At 37.5% G+C, this 20,987-nt stretch overlaps 1 protein-coding gene across 8 annotated transcripts in view; it reads right to left on the bottom strand.

Annotated features, from left to right (window-relative positions):
• The window catches only part of LRIF1 (ligand dependent nuclear receptor interacting factor 1), a 118,859-nt gene extending 105,300 nt beyond the window's left edge, over positions 1 to 13,559 (bottom strand). For all 8 annotated transcript variants that reach the window (XR_008494070.1, XR_008494079.1, XR_008494065.2 and 5 more), the window contains exons 1-2: positions 12,533 to 13,559; positions 172 to 1,699 (exon numbers count right to left, since the gene is read on the bottom strand). Coding sequence is in view for 3 of the 8 variants with exons in the window: in XM_054450530.2 (XP_054306505.1) it covers positions 172 to 1,699; positions 12,533 to 12,600 (1,596 nt within the window). In the remaining 5 variants the exon portion in view is untranslated. The remainder of the gene's footprint in view (positions 1 to 171; positions 1,700 to 12,532) is intronic.
• Positions 13,560 to 20,987: the final 7,428 nt, after the last annotated feature.

Here is a 20,987-nt window from a genome sequence, read left to right as displayed (position 1 = left end):
TCCTCAAATTTGCTCAGATGGAAGTTTTGACTAAATACTCATATGTGTATAGTCTGTGTGTGATGGGGTTGGCAGTGGGGGAAAGAGGTATCATAGATAACTTTGAGAATTAAGAAAACAAACTTTTCTATATAGATATATAAAAAGAGCACCCTGACATGGGAAAATTACCTTTGGTTCTTGGTCTCTGAAAACACACTGTTGTGAAGTAACAGTTGTTGCATCAACAGAGGAACTTATTTTCTCTATGCTCTGGAGGACATTTCCTTTTCTAGCATAAATGACGGTTGTTACTTTTCTGGGGGCATTGTGTCCTGTACTAAATCCAACTGGAAAGATTGGATTTGTGAATAAAGTCTTACTCTGTTTTAAGTAGTTACTGGATTGGTTCATATGTGGATTTGTGGTAGAAGGAGATGGTTTCTCCACTTTATTCTTCTCTGCCCTTAGATTGGCCATGGAAGCAAGCTGGGTATTGGAAAGTGATTTTGTCTCCATCTGGGAAGATTTACTTTTAGCCAAAACAATATTTACAACCTCTCTGGATATTTCTGTGACTGGACTTGAACTCACTGTCTGTAACGTGTCTTTTCTTACTGGAGTATCAGGAGAAACAGAATTCTGTTGGTCAATTTGTGATGGCAGAACATCTGTCCCCTTTTTAGCCAACAGATAGACTTTCCCATTAAACATAACCAAAGCATTATCTTTAATAGGCATATTTTTGGATCGCGTCCCACTAGGATCGATGGTACTCAATGATGGCATATTTATAGCATTATCTCCCAAATTTTTCCTATCTACAAAAGTTTTTAAAATCTTTGAAGCCACATTATTTGAAGACTTAACAGGAACAAGAGATGGCGTAAAAGGCTGTAGATTATCTTGGAAAATCCATTTCACTGGAGCAGCTTGAGAATGCTGACCACCTTTCAACTGTGTCTCTGTAGCAACATTCTTTGGAATTTGTGTGGTATTTAGTATTACTGGCTTTGCTATTTCTGTAACAGGTTTTGGGTAAATGTTTTGAAAGTTCTTGGTAACTACATTTTTCACTGTATTTACAGGAGATACATAAATAACGGTTGGCATTTGGGAGGCCTCAACCATTCCTGAGGTACTGGTGGTGGCAGTTGCAAGTATCTTTTGCTGCACTGAAGGAGGCAATGACGACGCTGGTACAGATTTCACTTCAGCATGGGCTGGAATCTGTAAATGATGCCCAGAAGGCAAAACTGGAGACTTCACAGTCACTGGAAGACTCTGGGTATTAACTACAATAAAAGATGAGTCTTTTTGTGTTGAGGGAGGAACAGCAAATGTTTGCATGGTGAGTCCATCAATTTTCACACCATGACTCTGAACTTTAGAAACTGATGAAGAAAAATTTCCAGTTCCCACAGAAGTAACTCTACCTTTTTCTGATGTATCTACTGTTCTTGTAAGAAAATAGTTTGAAGAACTGGCTGGCTGAAAAATGGGCAATTGAACTGATGCACTTGTGGAAGAGCTGGAAATCTGAGTCTGAAAAGTAACTTGAACTGGTTTTCCTGTATTCCCTTTCAAAGCATCAGACATGACTGAAGATTGAACTAGTGGTATAAGATTTCCAGAAGACTTAGGAATTGGAAGTAATTGCAGAAGATTTTTTCCATCCGAGCCAATCGTCTGAACTACTTGGTACATGCAGCCTGAAACACTTAAAAGAACATTGAGTAAATAAATACAACATACTACATGGTATATACATTTTATTTAAAAATAAATATTTGTAAATATTTTTAAATATTAAAATATAAAGTATATAATTTTCCATTTCGAGTTTTTAAAGTGAAAGACTGCAAAACAAATATTTTGAAGTAGAAGAGATAATGATATAGTCAACTCCCTATATGATTAGGCAATGCATATGAGATAATAACATTTATTCCTAAGACTAAAAGTAGACATTTCTAAGGTTTTGCCCTATATAAAACTATGCTACTAAAGTAAGCTCCTCTTAAAATATTAGCATCCTCCCTTCCCCCTTTCCCTGAATTCCTTCCTCTTGTCCTCCTCCTCTACTCTAACTGAAGATTCTCATTCCCTCTCCCCTTACTCTTATTCCATTTCTCTCTTTTTCCTCTTAATCTGTTCTGTCTTCTTCCTTCAATAACTTACAAGTTCTGCCAGCCATTCTTCTTTTGCCTAAGCTATCTCTCATGGTGTTACCTTAGTTTGCCACATTTTTGTACTATAGATTTCACTGAACTGTTTACATAGGAATCATTTTCTTCTGATTACTGTTTCAGCACATTTGAGGTTTAGTGCTACACAGTCTCTGGTATAGCAATTATTTATATTAGTCAATTGTCAATCACCTATCAACCCATACATATAATACCACTGCAATTTCAGCTGAATGGTTTTCAATCAATGTGGAACAGACTGGAAATCAATTTTTTTTAACTGAATCAATTCTGACCCCCATGCCTTGAATTATTTCTTAGTATAGACTGTCTAATCTTAAGAAAAATCAATATATACTAATCTCTGTTTGCATAATTAGTTATTTCGAGATTACTTGAATGTAAATGCCTTACCTTATTTATATCTAAAACATCTTTCAGCTCCTGGGAAATACTGAGCTTTCATGTCACACATACTATCACTCTACCTAGGTACTCCTCACCCAACTCAACTCTTCACATAGCTCAAGTCTTGGCATAAATAATATTTCTCAAGAGATACATTTTCTGACCACTTTATCCTTGTCCTTCCTTCATAATTAATCCATAACATTATGCTTGTTAGCTTCCTTCATGGTATATATCATAGATTGTCATCATATATTAATATGTTTGTTTGTCTATAGACTGTCTCTCATGTTAAATTCTAGCAATATGAGTGCAGCGTCCATATCCCATAGACCTAGCATGGTCTTAGATAACTAAGATCAAATAAATACAAAAGTTCAAGGGCAAATAATAATGATAATAATTAGGATTCTCAAAAGCATAAAGGTATGTTTTTAAAACCCTCAGGTATTAATAAAAATCAATACCTGAAATTCTACGTATCCATGGAAATTTGGTTTACCTTTCTGCAGCCCAAATAACATTATTATACCCTCACAAAAATTTAAAACAGTCTTTTGGACACGTGAGAGTGGGTCAAAATATTACATTGACCTTTTGTTATTGTTGCTGTTGAGACAGGGCCCGGCTCTGTCATCCAGACTGCAGTGTAGGTGTACAATCTCGGCTCACTGCAATCTCCACCTCCTGGGCTCAAGCTATCCTTCTACCTCAGCTTCTCAAGTAGCTGAGACTACAGATGCACGCCACCAAACCCGGCTAATTTTTGTAATTTTTATAGAGGCAAAGTTTTGCTATGTTGTCCAGGCTGGTCATACAGTGACTTTTAATAAATTAAAAGTTAACTTCTTAAGAGAATAACACCAAAGAAAAGGATGAATTCTTGCTTTCAGGGCTTTAAGAGGCAAAATCTACCTTTATTACCTCCCTGCACCACAAGAAAAGCACATTTGACCTGGATAAGAACATATTCAATATTAAGTCATTACACAAAAATTTACCAAGTGTCTGTTTTAAGTTAAGCACCAGGCTCATTAGGAAAAAAAAGTCAGTAAGCTGTAGCCTCCAGGCCTAATCTGGCCCACTCTGTTTTTGTGCATTATTGTATTTTAATTGATTTTTAAAAATCAAAAGAGTAACAGTAGCCTCTGTAGTGGCTCCTCAGTCTTCTTTACCAACTCATACTGTTGAATCAACTTTCAAATGTTGAGAGTTTACCAAAGCTTAGAAAGAATCCTTCTCTTCCTATTCTGTAGTCTTTCGTTAGATGCTTTCTTCTCAATGCGTAACTTCAATTAAATTATCACTTACACATCAACAATTTCAATATTTCTATCTGTGGCTTCTTTGAAATTTAGGCTTATACATCCAAATTCCCTTTTAACATTTTCATTCAGAATCTCAAATGTTCCTAAAATTCAACATGGCCAGCAGATCTCTGCCCATCCTAATCTCCCAAATTCCATCTTCTGCAGGGTTTTCTTTGCTAAATAACATCTCATCTACCTTAGGTGCCTTAAGTCAGAATAGGTAAATCCTCCTTTCTTATTCCTTATATTCAGTGATCACAAAATCCTGTTGATATTGTCTCCTAAATTTCCTTTCACCTGTTCAATTCTCTCCAAATCAACTGTTACTACTCTACTCCAAGCAAACATCATCTCTGGCTTAGAATACTACAACAGCTTCACGACTGATTTTTTTCTTCAATCATATCTTCTACCTTTCAATTTACTCAGCACACTAAAACTGATCTTTCCCTGCTTAAAACATTGCAGGGGCCTTCCATTGTTCTTAGGGTCATAGGAAGAAAACCATTGCTTCTGATGCAATGTTAAGCCAAAGGAATAGAGGATTTTAAGAAAATTGGGCAATTATACTAAAAGTTTCTGACATGGCAAATAGGATAAGGATTAAAAATGTGCACTGAAAATAGTGCTGTGAAGATCATTGATGGCTTTAATAAGAGCAGTGTGGTAGGGGAAAGAAGTTGCTGAAGAGTGGATATGAAGAAAGCAAGTAGACAACTCTTTTTAAACTTCGACTGTCAAGGGGAAGAGAAAGACTGGCAGGAAGCTACAGGAATAAATGGAATCAAAGAAGGGATCTTTCCTTTTTCTTTGTTTAAGGTTACATTAACCAGAACATATGTAAATACTCAAGTAAGCCAGTTAAGGGAAGAAACTGGTAATAAAGGAAAAGGGATACACAATGAGAAGGAGGTAGGAAATGGAAACCAGAGAGACAGGTGAAGGGACTGAGCCTTAAAGAGAGCTGGAGACCTATCTCCTTCCATTGCAACACTGGAGGAGAGGTTAGTTGCATTTTCAGGTAAGCATACAACTTTGGGGTTAGAAGGCTGAGGTAATTCTCATTTAAAGGGTTTTATTTTCTTTATGAAAAATCACACGACATCATCTGCTAAAACTAAGAGCAAAAATATGGAAAGATTTGAGGAGAATCAAAGATTTGAAGCAGTCTTCGTGAAGGAGTAAACTGACCATAGAAGATATTAGAGTTGCCAAGATGTGTTGATGGCATGGGGAGACAGGTAGTGGTTATGAATTTATAGTGGTACTAATCTGTACTCGAGATTTTCCTTGTCACACCAAGCATAGACAAAGAGAAAGCATATTGAGTTCATCCAGGGTTGGGTGGCATCAGGAAGGTGCAACAAAAAAATCAAAGAAGAGCAAAAGAATTTAAGGTATTGATAAGAGTTATTAAAATGAAACAGAGTCTAAACTGGATAGGAAGAAAATGAGAGAATAAAAGCCTAAGTATAGGGATAAAATAAAGGGATTATTGGTCTGTAGGGCCAGATAAAGTTAACAGTTACAGTAGGAACAGTTAAACAAGTCAGCTAGAAATACAGGAACTGGCATTTAGAAAACAGGATGCGTGAAATAGTTTTGTAGATGCAGCAATTTCATCTAATAATAAGGACTACAAAAGTAGATAGGTGCAACAGAACAGAGAATAAGAGCACTGGGGGAAAAGATCTCTGTAATAAAGATGAGGTGACAAAGAGATTATCCCTACGGATACTGAAATCACACGAGGGAAGATGGTGAGCTAGATGGTGAACTAAGCGCCAAGTTCAGTGACAGGAAGTTGGTAGATGGTGTTAACAAGCTGCAATTAAGTGATATGCCAGAAAGTTATCTTAAAGTCTACTTTCTTCTGCAGTCTATTTTCTTTCCTATTATTCTACTAAAACTTCATTCTCAAAGATTACCAAATATGTTCTCACAGTTAAATCTGTCTTTATCTTCATTCCCTAGGTACTCTCTGTTGCAACTAATTATCCCTCCATATTGATCCTCTTACCTATCATAGTTTCCACTGTGTACAACTTCTGTTTCTCTTGACTTTCCTAATGCTCCCTTACTCATTTTCTGCATTCTAAGCATTCTCCTGTAACTATCCCACATTTCTTGACCCTGTTTTTCTCCTTCAAGACATTCTTCCTTAAAGACTGCAACAATTTGCCTGGCACGGTGGCTCATGCCTGTAATCCCAGCACTTTGGGAGGTGGATCACGAGGTCAGGAGATCGAGACCATCCTGGCTAACACAGTGAAACCCCGTCTCTACTAAAAATACAAAAAAAAATAAATTAGCCGGGCGTGGTGGCAAGCGCCTGTAGTCCCAGCTACTCAGGAGGCTGAGGCAGGAGAATGGAGTGAGGAGGAGGCGGAGCTTGCAGTGAGCTGAGATGGCACCACTGCACTCCAGCCAGGGCGACAGAGCAAGACTCAGTCTCAAAAAAAAAAAAAAAAAAAAAAGACTGCAACAATTCTCACGGCTTCAACTATTTTCAACTATCTTCTTTGGAATAATGACTCCCATAGTTATATCCTTTTATTCCTGTCTCCTACTGGAATTGACATCAGTTCTGTATTTGTCATGTCTTACCAAACATTTTAATACCATCACTTTAAATCTACGAAGTTAAAATTACTCTCTGTTGAAAACTAGTAGTCTATCCTACCATTCAATCATACGGCAGTGCCAATATGTTCCACATCATATAGGTTTTAAATCACCTAGTCATTGCTGATTTGTCTTTATCATCATTCTTATTTACTTTAAGTTCATCCACAGAACCTTGCATATGTGCCTACAAAAGGTAAATATTTAATAAATGCATACTGAATCATCAAGTCTATAAGGTTTTCTTTTTAACCCATTTCATCCGTCTTTTGTTTCTTCATCATTGTGACTTCCACCATCTACATGAGATCGTCATCAGATGTGTCTAGCACTCATCATTCTCATCCCTACAGTATTTTGCTGATGTTTAGTTTTTCTGATTGCAGCCACTATTGACTATTATGTATCTGTGGCAGACTAAAATTGTTTTCATCCTGTTACCTCCTGTTCAAAGTTTTAGTATTCATCATTGCCAATTCAGCTGGACACGAAAATCATCTACAATCTAGCTCCAACCAATCTCTACAACAATACCACCCACAACTTCTCAATGTGAAATCTCTGCTCTTACCAGAGAGATCTCTTTGCTATTCTGGAATATGCCATGTACATTACATTATTTACTCAAAGTATTATTATTTTTCTTCTCCAACAATATAAAATTAGTTTCCAATTCTATCTTTTCCATAAAATATCTGCCAGTCACTCCAGCTTAATTTCCTCCAACTTGGAATCCCGAATGCACTCCCATTGGTGCTATTAATGTTGGAAATTATATAATGCTTTCTTTACTGACTTTAATCTATTAGCTAATTTTTAAAAATGAGTATTGTTTCATTCAATATGACTGAAACTCCTTAAAGTGAGAGGCTTTATAATTTTGCAAATAGCCTTCCAATACCAAGCATAGTATTTTATATGACATCTATATTTCTGCTTTATAAAAAAACTATATTGTGTGAGCTATTTTCCAATCTGATCACTAAATTTTTCCCTCTCTTTTCCTCTATTTCTCCTCCAAAAAATAAAAGGAAGAAAAATTAAGCTTCTTCCATGTCAGTGTATCAGTGAGAGTCACATAATCTACCACGGACCATAAATTCCTGCAGGGTAGATTATCCTATTCATATCTATATACTCTGCATCTAATTCAGAAACTGGAAATTGCACACAATAATGTTAGCTGAATTGAATCCTACAAGCTATATATTTTTTAAAAATCCATGATTTCTTGGCAACAAAATGTAATGAGTTCTAAAAATTAATCTGCAGAATGCTAAGAAGTAATAACTCAGGATGAAATTCGTACTCCTTCTATCAATATACAGTTTTTCATATCTAGAAGGAGCCTTCCATTGAAGAGATTAAATAATGAAAATCCTCAAAGATTCTGTTTTCTGAAAGATCATATTCTGCAGGCTAATGTCAGAACTAAAACTAGAACCAGATTCTGCATCCCATTTTCTAGTTTGGTCACCTAATTACTTTAAAGTAATTACTTTAAATCAGCTGGTGTTCAGAGAAACTACATTTGAAAAATAATACAGTTTAACAGTTTAAAAGAGAAAAGAGGAACATATTAGAAAGATTACGGGCTACTAATTCTGGTTCTTATAATTACAAGTTGACTAGAAAACGTACTTATCCTCTTTGAATCTGTTTCTTCATTTGTTAAATAGGGGAAAATAAAGCTTACTAGGAGAAGTAAATGAAATAACTGCCTGGGAGCTTAATAGTTATCATCTTCCATTAAAATATGCAATTGGTCTCTGAGAATAAGGTAAGATAAGGTCTTTTAAAAATGTAATGAGAAATTTGGCTGGGTGTGGTGGCTCATGCCTGTAATCCCAGCACCTTGGGAGGCCGAGGCGGGTGGATCACGAGGTCAAGAGATCGAAGACCATCCTGGCCAACATGGTGAAACCCCGTCTCTACTAAAAATACAAAAATTAGCTGGGCGTGGTGGCACACGCCTGTAGTCCCAGCTACTTGGGAGGCTGAGGCAGGACAATCACTTGAACCCAGGAGGTGGAGGTTGCAGCAAGCCAAGATCACGCCACTGCACTCCAGCGCTCCAGCCTGGCGACAGAGCCAGACTCCATCTCAAAAAAAAAGGAATCAGAAATTTAATAAAAAGGCACATTAAACATATTGGTAATGTTATATAACTTCTGACATTTTTTACTATTCTAATATTGATATGAGGCATTCATATATTAGAAATAGACTAATAAAAATGTTGAAGGCTGATGAACATTTTACAGATATTTTTGCAAAATATATTTTTTTCATCTGCTAGGAAATCCTTTTCTATCTTACTATGACATAACATGTACATACAGAACATAATATATATAAGTACATAACATACTTATCTATCAATAATATGTACCATGTATTGCGTACATGATAGATATAACAGTTGCTACTAACTCTAATCCTAATAACCAGTCAAGAAAGTTATGAACTGCCATTCCCATTTTATACTTGAGAAAATGGAGATTCAGAAATATTTACTAACTTACTTAGAATTACACACTCCCCTTGAGAAAGCTTATCTACTTTCTGTATTTACTTTAGCATAACCCCATTATAACAGGGTCCAAAAAATTCAAATGTATAAACTGAGAGATTAATGACAGATTTCATTTAGACTGTATAGTATGTGTGTCTGTCTCTCCCTCACACACACATACACAGACACACTCAAATCACAAAAGACAATAAAACACTGTACACAACAAAATGCATACTGAACTGACAATGAAGCATCATCATTCCAATCAAACCAAAACCCCTGCTGAGAACACTTAAGTTTAGCTCCCCATTTGAATACAAATGGTTATGGGAAGATAGCTGCCAATGGCCAATCACATGATGTCTTAATTCTTATTATTGTAGGATATATAATCACAGGCTTTCATTATAGTACCTCTAAGGTGATGCTTTCCAAATCTCTAGTCTCAGCTCTGACTCAGCCTGAGCTTCATATTCAAATATCTGACTGCTTTCTTGATGTGTTCCTCATGTCAGTTAATTTACCAATATCCATCCAGAAAACTGGCATCATAACTGATCTCCCTTTCTTCCTGCCAATTCATTAACGAAGTCGGTCTATTTTCCCTTCTATATTTCTTTGAATCCAACCCCTACTGTACTGCACCAGCTAGTTCAGGCCCTCAGAATTTCTGAAAAGACAACTGAAATAGGATCCTTATATGTAGACAACTGAAATAGGATCCTTATATGTAGATCACTGACCCTAAAATCCACACTGCCAACAGTTGTCTAAAATGTACACCTGTGTCAGTCTTTTTCTTAAAATATTCTGAACTATTTCCAATAGATGAAGTCTAATCTCCTTAGCAGGGCAAACAGAACCCTTAAGAGCTATCTATCTATCCTACTTGTAACAGAATCAAGCAACAAGTATCAATCATAAACCATACACGTCCTTTATTTACCAGTTCTCTGCATAGGCATATCCTGCTTTCATCTTTAACTGGAAAGCTGATACTTATGTTTCCCAACTCTGCTGTTCTTTGAATCTTTCTTCCAACTCCCTTCCTCTACTTTCTTCCTTTACTACATCAACTCTATCTTCCTCCTCCTCCACCATGACTGTAAGGTTTTCCCTGGCAACAGCCCATACCCTATTATTTAATCAGTCTTCCTATTTAGCACAGTCTATCATATAGATAGTAGGCACTAAATGAATGTTTTTTCATCAAATGTTTAAACTGTATTGATAATAAGTGGTAAGCTAGGATATGAACCCAAGTCTCTATGACTTAAAAGGTTCTTTCCACTATAGTGTTCTGACTCCTGCTTTGTTCTTCGACAATAAAACCCCAATCAATATAAATTAAATGCATACTACCACAAATATCTTCCAGATTTTTCCTTTGTACTCTAAGATTAAATTTGAGTTTTATATGTGATTTTCTGATGAATTAGATACTTCAAACAATATATAACAATATACAATTCTGTATTATGCTACTGAAAAATTTTAAATAAGCAGTAACAGGAAAAATTTAATAAGCTACAAACAATAAGAAAATCATAGTCATTTAAGTTATAAAAATAAATGATTTAGTACCATCAAACATGTTACCAGAAAAATAAGAAAACTAAGTTTCCAATAAACTACAAGGGCTGTTAATATTATTCACAAAATTATATTTGGATGTTTTGTTACTTACAAAACAGAATGGAATCAAATATGCAACCATTAACCAAAGTCAATGTCGAAGCTTCAGAAAGTCATCTGGTAAATGTCCCAAATATATGATGTAAAACCTCAATGATTTAAATAAATACATTCAAAAAAAAATAAAAACAATGCATAAATCAATGAGTTAATGAACTCAAAATGACTTTTGAACGTAATTTGTAATTTAAAAATCTCCAAATCCCCAAAAGGATTAGAAATTGGATAACAGAGTTAAGGGTACACACACACACACACACACACACACACACACACACAAAGTAAAGTTGTTTATCTTACTTTTTATATTTAAAAATGCAATCCTAAAACAAATTTTCTATAAATTAAGCTAAGTCAGAAGTCATTAAGTATTCAGGTACTAAAATAAGGCAGCAGAAATTAATCATTAAAAAGTAATTCTACTTTTTCATATGTACACAAGGCACTCTCTGCCCCTTCCCCCAAACTTCCACCACAAAATTAAAAAAAAGAAAAAAGAAAAAAACACAGAAGTATACCAAAAAATGGCTCTTTTTATGATTTGAAATACAATGGTTCTATCTTGACAGTTCAATAGAATTTTGGCTCATTACTATTAGTGACCATTTCCTTTTATAATATTGCTTTTAAGGAATCACCATTACTTACGGTCTTTATTGCAATGGTTTTCTATCTACTTGTAATTAAAAAAAACTACCTGCTGGGCTAAAATCTGTACAGAATTAAAGTTGTATGCTTATAATAGTAATAGTTAACATTTAAATTGTGCTTTACTATTTTCCTACATGACGTATTTTACATTATTTCATTCTCCTAATCTTTAAAATATTTCTAAGTGCTATTATTTACAGACTGGAAACAGGTACCTGGCCTCACAAATGCTAACTAGCAAAGTTGAGATTAACCCCAGGTAGCCTGATTTTCTTCAAACGAAAATCCTCTTCCATGAGTTTTGCATCTTAGTTTTTCATTTTCTTATTAGAGTCTGCAGACCCTATTTTTTTCTTATCACTTAATCTACTAACCATGTGAGAGTACAAGTGAAAATATTCTGCTTTAGCTAACATTGTTTCCGATTCATTTCCTTGTAACACAATTAAAAAAAAAAAACAAAAAACTAAGTTACTGATCATTTTCTAACTTTACAAGAATATCTTCCTTAGAACTACCGGACTCTCTTCATGCCAAATATAAACAGACAATGAAATGGCACTTCATTACACCCTACTTCAAAAACGCTGTTCAAAAGGACTGACTTTACACGAGGATTTCTCCATTCTTACTTCTCTCTTCACATAAAGCTATTACTTGAAATTTTAAATATTCAATCTCCTTATTCTAAAGCCATTTTTCTTCAATCACACACCCTTTCTGTCTCACTATTAAAATGTAACTATTATCACTGAAGGTCCAGCGCCACCAGGGATGCACTTGCTAATCCGCGCTGACTGCTGCGTTTCTGCGTGTGCATGAGAATCTTCCAGAAGGTTTGAGTCACATAAGAGCGTCGGCCATCTTGGTTTTCATCTCCCGTGGAGATCTACTCGGTCCGCCTATTAAACTTGAGACGCTGGAGTCCCGCGGAGCCGGGGAGCGACTGTGTCAGGCTCTAAAGAGGTTTTACATTTCCCAGAGGAAAGCGCTCTATGGGCTTTAAGCGCTGCGGAGACGAGCGCTTCCCGCCTGGGTGGCGCACTCTGCGGGTCCAACTCCTTTCAACTACACAGCGTCCGGAAACGACGGCCGACTCCACATCCCTAAGACGGACAGAGGGGCAGCCGTGGGGAGGATTCGAAACCGGTACTTACCAACGCGAGGCGTTGCCTGAATTTTCCTCTGCGGGTTTCAGGAAGACCCTCCGTAGGTTATTTGACATTTTAGTGGGGAGAAAGGGGACACCTCATCCAGGAAAGTGGGAAGCGTGGGGCCGAGTTTCGCAATGGGGCGAGAACCAGAGCGAGGGAATGTTGGGCTGGAGTTGCCCACAGCAACTGTGAGGGGTTCGACCTTAACGGAGGGCGACAGCGGGCTCTCGAGAGGGTGTATCCCCAGGCTTCGGGGCGAGGTCGCGCAACACCCAGAAACCGGAAGGCTCCTGGCGGTGGACTGCGCCCTCACTGCCCTACGCTCAGAGAGAATCGGCGTGAGTCTCCGCCCCCAGAGCCTACGACAACTCTCCAGACTCAGCCGGAGCAGGCGCAGGGGGCGTGGTCTTGGTGGCACCGCCCCCAACAGAGCTTGGTCAGTGCTGAAGACTGCGTCAGTCTGGCTCTGCCGCCCCGCCTACTGAAGCCGATAGCTGGAGCAAAGCTCGGTCGGGCGTCTTCCGGGGTCGTCACGTCCGGTTGCCAAGGTGACTGGCTCGCTAAAGCCCAACCCTTATGATGCAATCCAATGGCAAGTGATATTTGCTATCTTTTCTTCCGGATCAAGGAACAAATCGCAAAAGAAAGCTCTCCCGACACCTACGCAAAATTAAATGTTTCCGGGGTCAATCATAAATTTTCTGCTGCTGTGCTCGCTGACTAGTGTACGTTTTTCTCTCACGTCAGAGCATTAAAAGACATCGGCGCGCTTTTTTGGAGTCATACACTTGTGGCCTGAGAAAACTTCAAACGCCTGCCTGTGGCCAGCGATTATTGTTGCTGCTTCTCTGAAGGTTTCCCGTTTACTCCTCTTTCCTGAAGCTTTGCCTCTAGACTTACTTAACTCTTTCCTCCAGCCCACGTTTATCGAAACTATCACTATTGTCATATAGACCTTCATTTCTGAAGGGAGATCTGGGAGTTGCATCAGAACATCCATTGTATTCATTAAATCATTTATTCAGCTGTCCATTGCAGTTGATGCTCTTTATCTCACACTATTTCAGAATTTTTCCTCGCAGCACTATTAATTATTCCCTCATCTTGACGCCATTGGCAATATACTTTCCTGGTTTTGCTCCTACCTTTTTGTCTACACCTTCTCAATCTCTTTTGACGATATCTCCCTTTTCAAGGGAGTTCCTTACATCTTGATCACTGATTCTCTTGTTTTCAAGCTGCCTTGTCTCGATTAGTGGTTTTATTCATGCTCCTGGCTTGAATTACCACCTCCACCCATTATTTTACCACCAAACACATGTATGTCGTTGGCACTGATTTAAGTGTTTTACAAAATTAATTTACTCCTAACAGCTAATAAACGAATTATATGCAGATGAAGTAACTGATGCTCAGAGAGGGTGAACAACTTTTTAGAGGTCATAGAGCTTGTGAGTGATGGAGCCAGGCTCCAAATCCAGGTTGTCTGGCTGAACACACCATGTACTTTACTACTGCATTATGCTGCCATGTGACTCATAAATTTATGTTCCCAGTTCTGGTTTCTCTGAGATCTATACCTGGATGTTCAAGTGAATTGTTGAGATATCCTTTTTGCTATTTTAAAAGCCCCTTCAAATGAAATATGTTCGAAACCACACTTATGACTTGCTTTTCTTCCCCCCATTACACATTTTCTTTTATCAGTGCTATCTCAGAAAGAAAGAAAGACAGAGCTTCCTTCTATTAAAGATGCCTAAATCCCAGTGTCATCCTTAACACTTTCCTTTTTTTATTCCAAAATATACAATTCACCAACTTTTGCAGATTTTATCTTCTAAGTATCTTACAAGTCTGCTTTATATTTCTATTACTACTACTGTAGAGCAAGCTTACTTGGTCTAGTGAAGCTTTAACTGACATCCTCATATTCACTCTTTATTTATTTATTTATTTATTTATTTATTTTTTTAGAGGGAGTCTCACTTTATCGTCCAGGCTGGAGTGCAGTGGGCAATCTCAGCTCACTGCAAGCTTCGCCTCCTGGGTATTCTCCTGCCTCAGCCTCCTGAGTAGCTGGGACTACAGGCGCCCGCCACCACACCCGGCTAATTTTTTGTATTTTAATTAGAGATGGGGTTTCACTGCATTAGCCAGGATGGTCTCCATCTCCTGAATTCATGATCCGCCCACCTCAGCCTCCCAAAGTGCTGGGATTACAGGTGTGAGCCTCATATCCACTCTTGTATTCCTCTAAATGCTGCAGCCAGAGATACCATATGGAAACACAAATCTGATGGTGTCATCCCACTGCGTTAAAAAAAAAAAATCAGTTTCCCCATTGCTCTTAAGATAAGGATCAAAATCCTTGATTCTTTTCCTTTTTTTCTTTTTCTTTTTTCTTTCTTTCTTTTTCTTTTTTAGACAGGGTCTCACTCTGTCACCCCAGACTGGAGTACAGTGGCGTGATTTCAGCTCACTGCAACCTCCATCTCCTGGATTCAAGCGATTCTCGTGCCTCAGTCTCCCGAGTAGCTGGGATTACAGGCGCGCACTACCACGCTTGGCTCATTTTTTGTATTTTTAATAGAGACAGCGTTTCACTATGTTGGCTAGGCTGGTGTCTAACTCCTGACCTCAAATGATCTGTCTGCCTTGGCCTCCAAAAGTGCTGGGATTACAGGCATGAGCCACCGTGCCCAGCCAAAATCCTTGATTCTAATCAAGATGTTGAACTAGTACAGACTGCTGACACCTGGAGAAATAAAAAAAAAAAAAGGAAGTTTAGATTTTTAGGAATTAACAGCAACAACCACCACACACACACACACAGAAAAAAAGCAGCTGTGAAAATTTCGATCTGTAGGACATTTTCAGAACTGGTATGTGAGTGTATAGAGTGTTACAGGCTAAAGCCAAGGGCCACCACGGGAAGCAGAGGGTGGAGGAAACTATTTGAATTTTTCTCTTGTAACAGGTATGATCATTAATTGTCCTTTGAAAATAAACCTGTAGCAATAGCCAAGCCCCTGGTATAGACAGGATAAAGTCAAGGCAGGAAAAACCCATGCTAAGGTAAGGCACTGATGAAAACAGATGCAGAATTAGCTGCCAATGTTGGCAAGTCACTACTCCAACCTTTCCACAAAACCGCCCTGGCTGGTATATTATAAATAGGTAACTTGACTTTTGTCAGTGTGGTCTTGCACTACAATTTAAATATAACTCTTACCATGGAAATTGCCTTTTGGTAGAAGCTAATTGGTATGATCAGCAGTGCTTCTTTGAATTCCTTAGGACATACACTTTTCTTCTAAATTCATTGGGAAATGCAGACTGAGGCTTAAATATCTTGTTGTTGTTGTTGTTGTTGAGACAGAGTCTTGCTCTGTTGCCCAGGCTGGAGTGCAGTGGCACGATCTTGGTTCACTGCAACCTCCGCCTTTCAGGTTCAAGTGATTCTCCTGCCTCAGCCTCCCGAGTAGCTGGGACTACAGGCGCATATCACCTCGCAATTCAGTTAATGAAGACTAGTTTAAAGACATTTAGAAATGAAATGACCTGTTACTAAATTAGCATTACAAAAACGGATCAAAAATGTTAAATGTACAATCAAGTTACATGGAAAATTAAAGTAATAGAAAACTACAGTAGACCCTGCTTATCCAGTTTTGCCTTCTGTGGTTTCAGTTACCCATGGTCAACCATGGTTCAAAAATATTACATGGAAAATTCCAGAAATTACCAATTCACAAGTATTAAATTGTGTGCCATTCTGGGTAGCGTGATGAAATCTTGAGCTGTCCTTTTTTGCCCCATCAGGGTGTGAATCATCCCTTTCTCTAGCATAACCCCACCTGTTAGTCACTTAGGCGCCATCTTGGTTTTCAGATCCACTGTCATGGTATCACAATGTTTATGTTCAAGTAACCCTTATTTACTTAAAAATGGCCCAAAGTACAGGAGTAGTGATGCTAGCATGTTGTTCTATTTTTATTATTAGTTGTGATTAATCTCTTACTATGCTTAACTTATAAATTAAACTTTATTATAGGTATGTATGTATAAGAAAAAAATGTAGCACGTATCTAGTCTGGTACTATTCATGGTTTTAAGCATTCACTGGGAGTCTTGAAACATATCCCCCACAGATATACTACTGTATATCAGTGAAAATCAGAAAAAAATGAACATATTTGGGGGATGAGAGTGAAACCAAATATGAACTAAAATAAGCACACTAGATGAGATAAATAGTTGAATGCATTCAGCTGAATAAAGAATTAGGAGACTGATAGAAGAGAGTAAAGAAAATGTTGGAGGGCAGTAGGAAAGGATAAAAAGAGAGCAAATATAAAAATAAAAGTTAAAATTTGTGTAATATAAAAGTAGAAGTTTCAATATCTGGAAAATAGGATTGCAGAAGGATAGAAATTAAAACAAATATTTTTTAAATCTAAAAACTATTTTTCCAGAATTAAAGAAAATAGAAAGATGTCAGTTAAAGCATGTCCTAAGGTATCAAGTAAGAGAAATAAGAAAAAAAACATGCCTTAAGAAATTAAAACTAGAATATCAAAAAGAAAAAATAAATAAAGCCCTCGGGGAGGAAAAATGTATTATTTTCTGCATAACAAATAACCATAAATTTAGCAGCTAAAAATAACAAATATCAGTTAGGAGTCTAGGCACAGCTTAGTCAGGTCCTCTGCTACAGAGTAATTTACAGGGCTGCAATCAAGGTGTTGGTCAGGGCTACTGTCTCATCTGAAGGCTCAGCTAGAGAAGAAGCCAATTTCAAGCTCTTTTGTTGTTGGAGGGATTCAGTTCTTTGTGGCAGCTGGACTGAGGGCCTGTGTTTCTTGCTGGTTGTTGGCCAAAGGCTGCTGCCCTGAGTTCCTTGTCATGTGGGTTGCCAAAGATAAACCCAACTGGACATTAGTTAAAACACTGAAACAGATTTTATTCAGTAACTACTGATAGTAAGAGAAACAACTGAGTTCCACTTTTATTTGTGCAGAGGTGATTGGGTGTTTTAAAGGGAAAGTGAGGGACCCATGAGCAGAGGCTCAAGAAAAGTCAGAGAAGTAAAAAATTACAAAAGATTGATCTGCATAAATGCATCTAGGCCAGCTGTGTCTGCTATCTGGCAGTTATTGAAGTTAGGACTCTATTTGCTTAGAAACTGAGAGACAGGGATCTTATCCTTCCTGATGATTACATTTCAAAGGAATGTCCTTCAGTTTCTTCAGAAGGACACTTCTGAGTTGTAGGAGATACATATACATTTCAAAGGGAAATGAAAAGGATACATAATTATAAGCCCTTTTTAGTAAATGTTCTAAGAACTTATCATCAGATGTTGGCTAGAGCAAACAGTAAATTCTTGTAGCAGCATTGAGCTTTGTCAGGCAGGCATTTTAATAGGAGGCTGAAGTCAACTTTAGGACATGGCCTTATCTCTTAAAAGCAATGCTAGAGTTTGGATGCCTTTTAGTGCAGAGGTTTGGACAGAGTTGTTCTGGCCAAGAGTGTTGTAGTTCTCACATCCTCCCCAATTTGGCAGCTTTCTTTATCAAAGCTCACAAAGAAGAGAGTCTAGTAGTAAGATGAAGGTCATAATCTTAATGTAGCTTAAGTACAGAAGTGACATCCTATCACCTTTGATGTATTCTGTTGGTTACAAGAAAGTCACTAGGCCAGCCTACATTTAAAAGGTAATGATTACATAAGAGTGTGAATACCAGGAGGTGGGAATAATTGGGAGCCGTCTTAAACTTGACCTGCCACAAGGAGCAAGCATTTTAAAAAATCAAATTGGCATTAGATATCTTAATAGATAATAGAACATTTGATGCAAGAATACAGTGAAATTTTAAGCTATTAAGGAACAATTGAAAAAATAAAATTATGAGTCATGCAAAAGTAAATGAACATGTGTTGTTGTGTTTTTTCCAGCATCTTTTTTGTTGTGGCAGAGACACAACAAAAAAGAAGACGTTAGGCCAATATCCTTGATGAATATCAATGCAAAAATCCTCAAAAAAATACTGGCAAATCAAATCCAGCAGCATATCGAAAAGCCTATCCACCATGATCAAGTAGGCTTTATTCCTGGGAGGCAAGGTTGGTTCAACATATGCAAATCAATAAATGTGATTCATCACATAAACACAACTAAAGACAAAAACATGATTATCTCAATAGATACAGAGAAGGCTTTCAATAAAATTCAATACTCCTTTATATTAAAAACCCTCAACAAACAAGGTATTGAAGGAACATATCTCAAAATAATAAGAGCTACATATGACAAACCCAGAGTCAACATCATACTATTTGGGCAAAAAATGGAAGCATTCCCTCTGAAAACCAGCACAAAACAAGGATACCCTCTCTCACCACTCCTGTTCAACATAGTATTGGAAATCCTGGCCAGTGCAATCCTGCAAGAGAAAGAAATAAAGGACATCCAAATAGGAAGAGAGGAAGTCAAACTATCCCTGTCAGCCAACAGCACAATGCTATATCTAGAAAACCCCATAGCCTCAGCCCAAAAGCTCCTTCAGCTGATAAACAACTTCAGCAAAGTCTTAGGATACAAAATTAATGTACAGAAATCATTAGCATTTCTATACACCAACAACAGTGATGCAGAGAGCCAAATTAGGAATGCAGTCCCATTTGCAATTGCCACAAAAAGAAAAAAGTATCTAGGAATACAGCTAACCAGAGAGGTGAAAGAGCTCTACAAGAGGAACTACAAAACACTGCTCAAAGAAATCAGAGCTGACACAAACAAATGGAAAAGCATTCCATACTCATGGATAGGAAGAATCAATATAGTTAAAATGGCCATACTGCTCAAAGAAATTTATAGATTCAAGGATATTCCTATTAAACTACCAATGATGTTCTTCAAGGAACTAGAAAAAACTATTTAAAAATTCATATGACACCAAAAAAGAGCCTGAATAGCCAAGGCAAGCCTAAGCAAAAAGAACAAAGCTGGGGGTATCACAGTAACAGACTTCAAACTATGGTACAGGCTACAGTCACCAAAACAGCATGGTGTTGGTATAAAAACAGACACATATATCAATGGGACAGAATAGAGAGCCCTGAAATAAGGCTGCACACTACAGTTATCTGATCTTCAACAAAGCTGACACAAACAAGCAATGGGGAAAAAACTCCCTTATTAATAAATGGTGCTGGGATAACTGGCTAACCATATGCAGAAGATTGAAGTTAGGCGCCTTCCTTACACCATATACAAAAATCAATGCAAGATGGATTAAGGACTTAAATGTAAAACTCAAAACTATGAAAATCCTGGAAGACAACCTAGGCAGTACCATCCAGGACACAGGAATGGGCAAAGACACAAAAAGCAATTGCAACAAAAGCAAACATTGACAAATGGGATATAACTAAACTTTAGAGCTTCTGCACAGCAAAAGAACTATCAACAGAGTAACTAGACAATCTACAGAATGGGAGATAATATTTCCAAACTATGCAGCTGACAAAGGTCTAATATCCAGCATTGTAGGGAACTTAAACACATTTACAAGAGAAAAACAAACAAGCCCATTAAAAAGTTGGCAGAGGACACAAACAGACACTCTTCAAAAGAAGACATACATGCGACAAACAAGCATATGAAAAAAAGCTCAACATCACTAAGCAGTAGAGAAATGCAAATCAAAACCACTATGACATACCATTTTGCACCAGTAAGAATGGCTATAAAAAGTCAAAAAATAACAGATACTGGTGAAGATGTGGAGAAGAAGAAACACTTATACACTGTGATGGGAGTGTAAATTAAGTCAACCAGTGTGGAAAACAGTGTGGTGATTCCTCAAAGACCCAAAACCAGAGCTACCGTTTGACCCAGCAATCCCATTACTGGGTATGTACCCAGAGGAATATAAATCATTCCACCATAAAGACACATGCACACAGATATTCACTGCAACACTATTCACAATAGCAAAGACATGGAATCAACCTAAATGTGGTTCATATACACCATAGAATACTATGCAGCCATAAAAAAGAGTGAAATCGTGTCCTTTGCAGTAACATAGATGGGGCTGGAGGCCATTATCCTTAGCAATCTAACACAGGAACAGAAAACCAAATACCAAATGTTCCCACTTTTAAGTGGGAGTTATGATGAGAACACATGGCCCCATAGAGAACAACAGACACGAGGCCTATTGTAGGGTTGTGGGGGAGTGAGGAGGGAAAGCATCAGGAAAACTAACTAATGGAGACTGAGATTACTACCTGGGCGATGAAATAATCTGTAAAACAAATTCCCGTGACACAAATTTACCTATATAACAAAACTGCACATGTACCCTTTAACTTAAAACTTAAATTAAAAAAAAACTCCCACACATTTCAAAAGGACAATGAGCCACACCCACCCACATAAGGCGTTTCA

Source organism: Pongo pygmaeus, chromosome 1 (genome assembly GCF_028885625.2).
Source record: "Pongo pygmaeus isolate AG05252 chromosome 1, NHGRI_mPonPyg2-v2.0_pri, whole genome shotgun sequence".
In the NCBI taxonomy this organism is placed as follows: Eukaryota; Metazoa; Chordata; class Mammalia; order Primates; family Hominidae; genus Pongo; species Pongo pygmaeus.
Note: the sequence above shows the minus strand (reverse complement) of the source record. Positions and strands in the feature narration are given on the sequence as shown.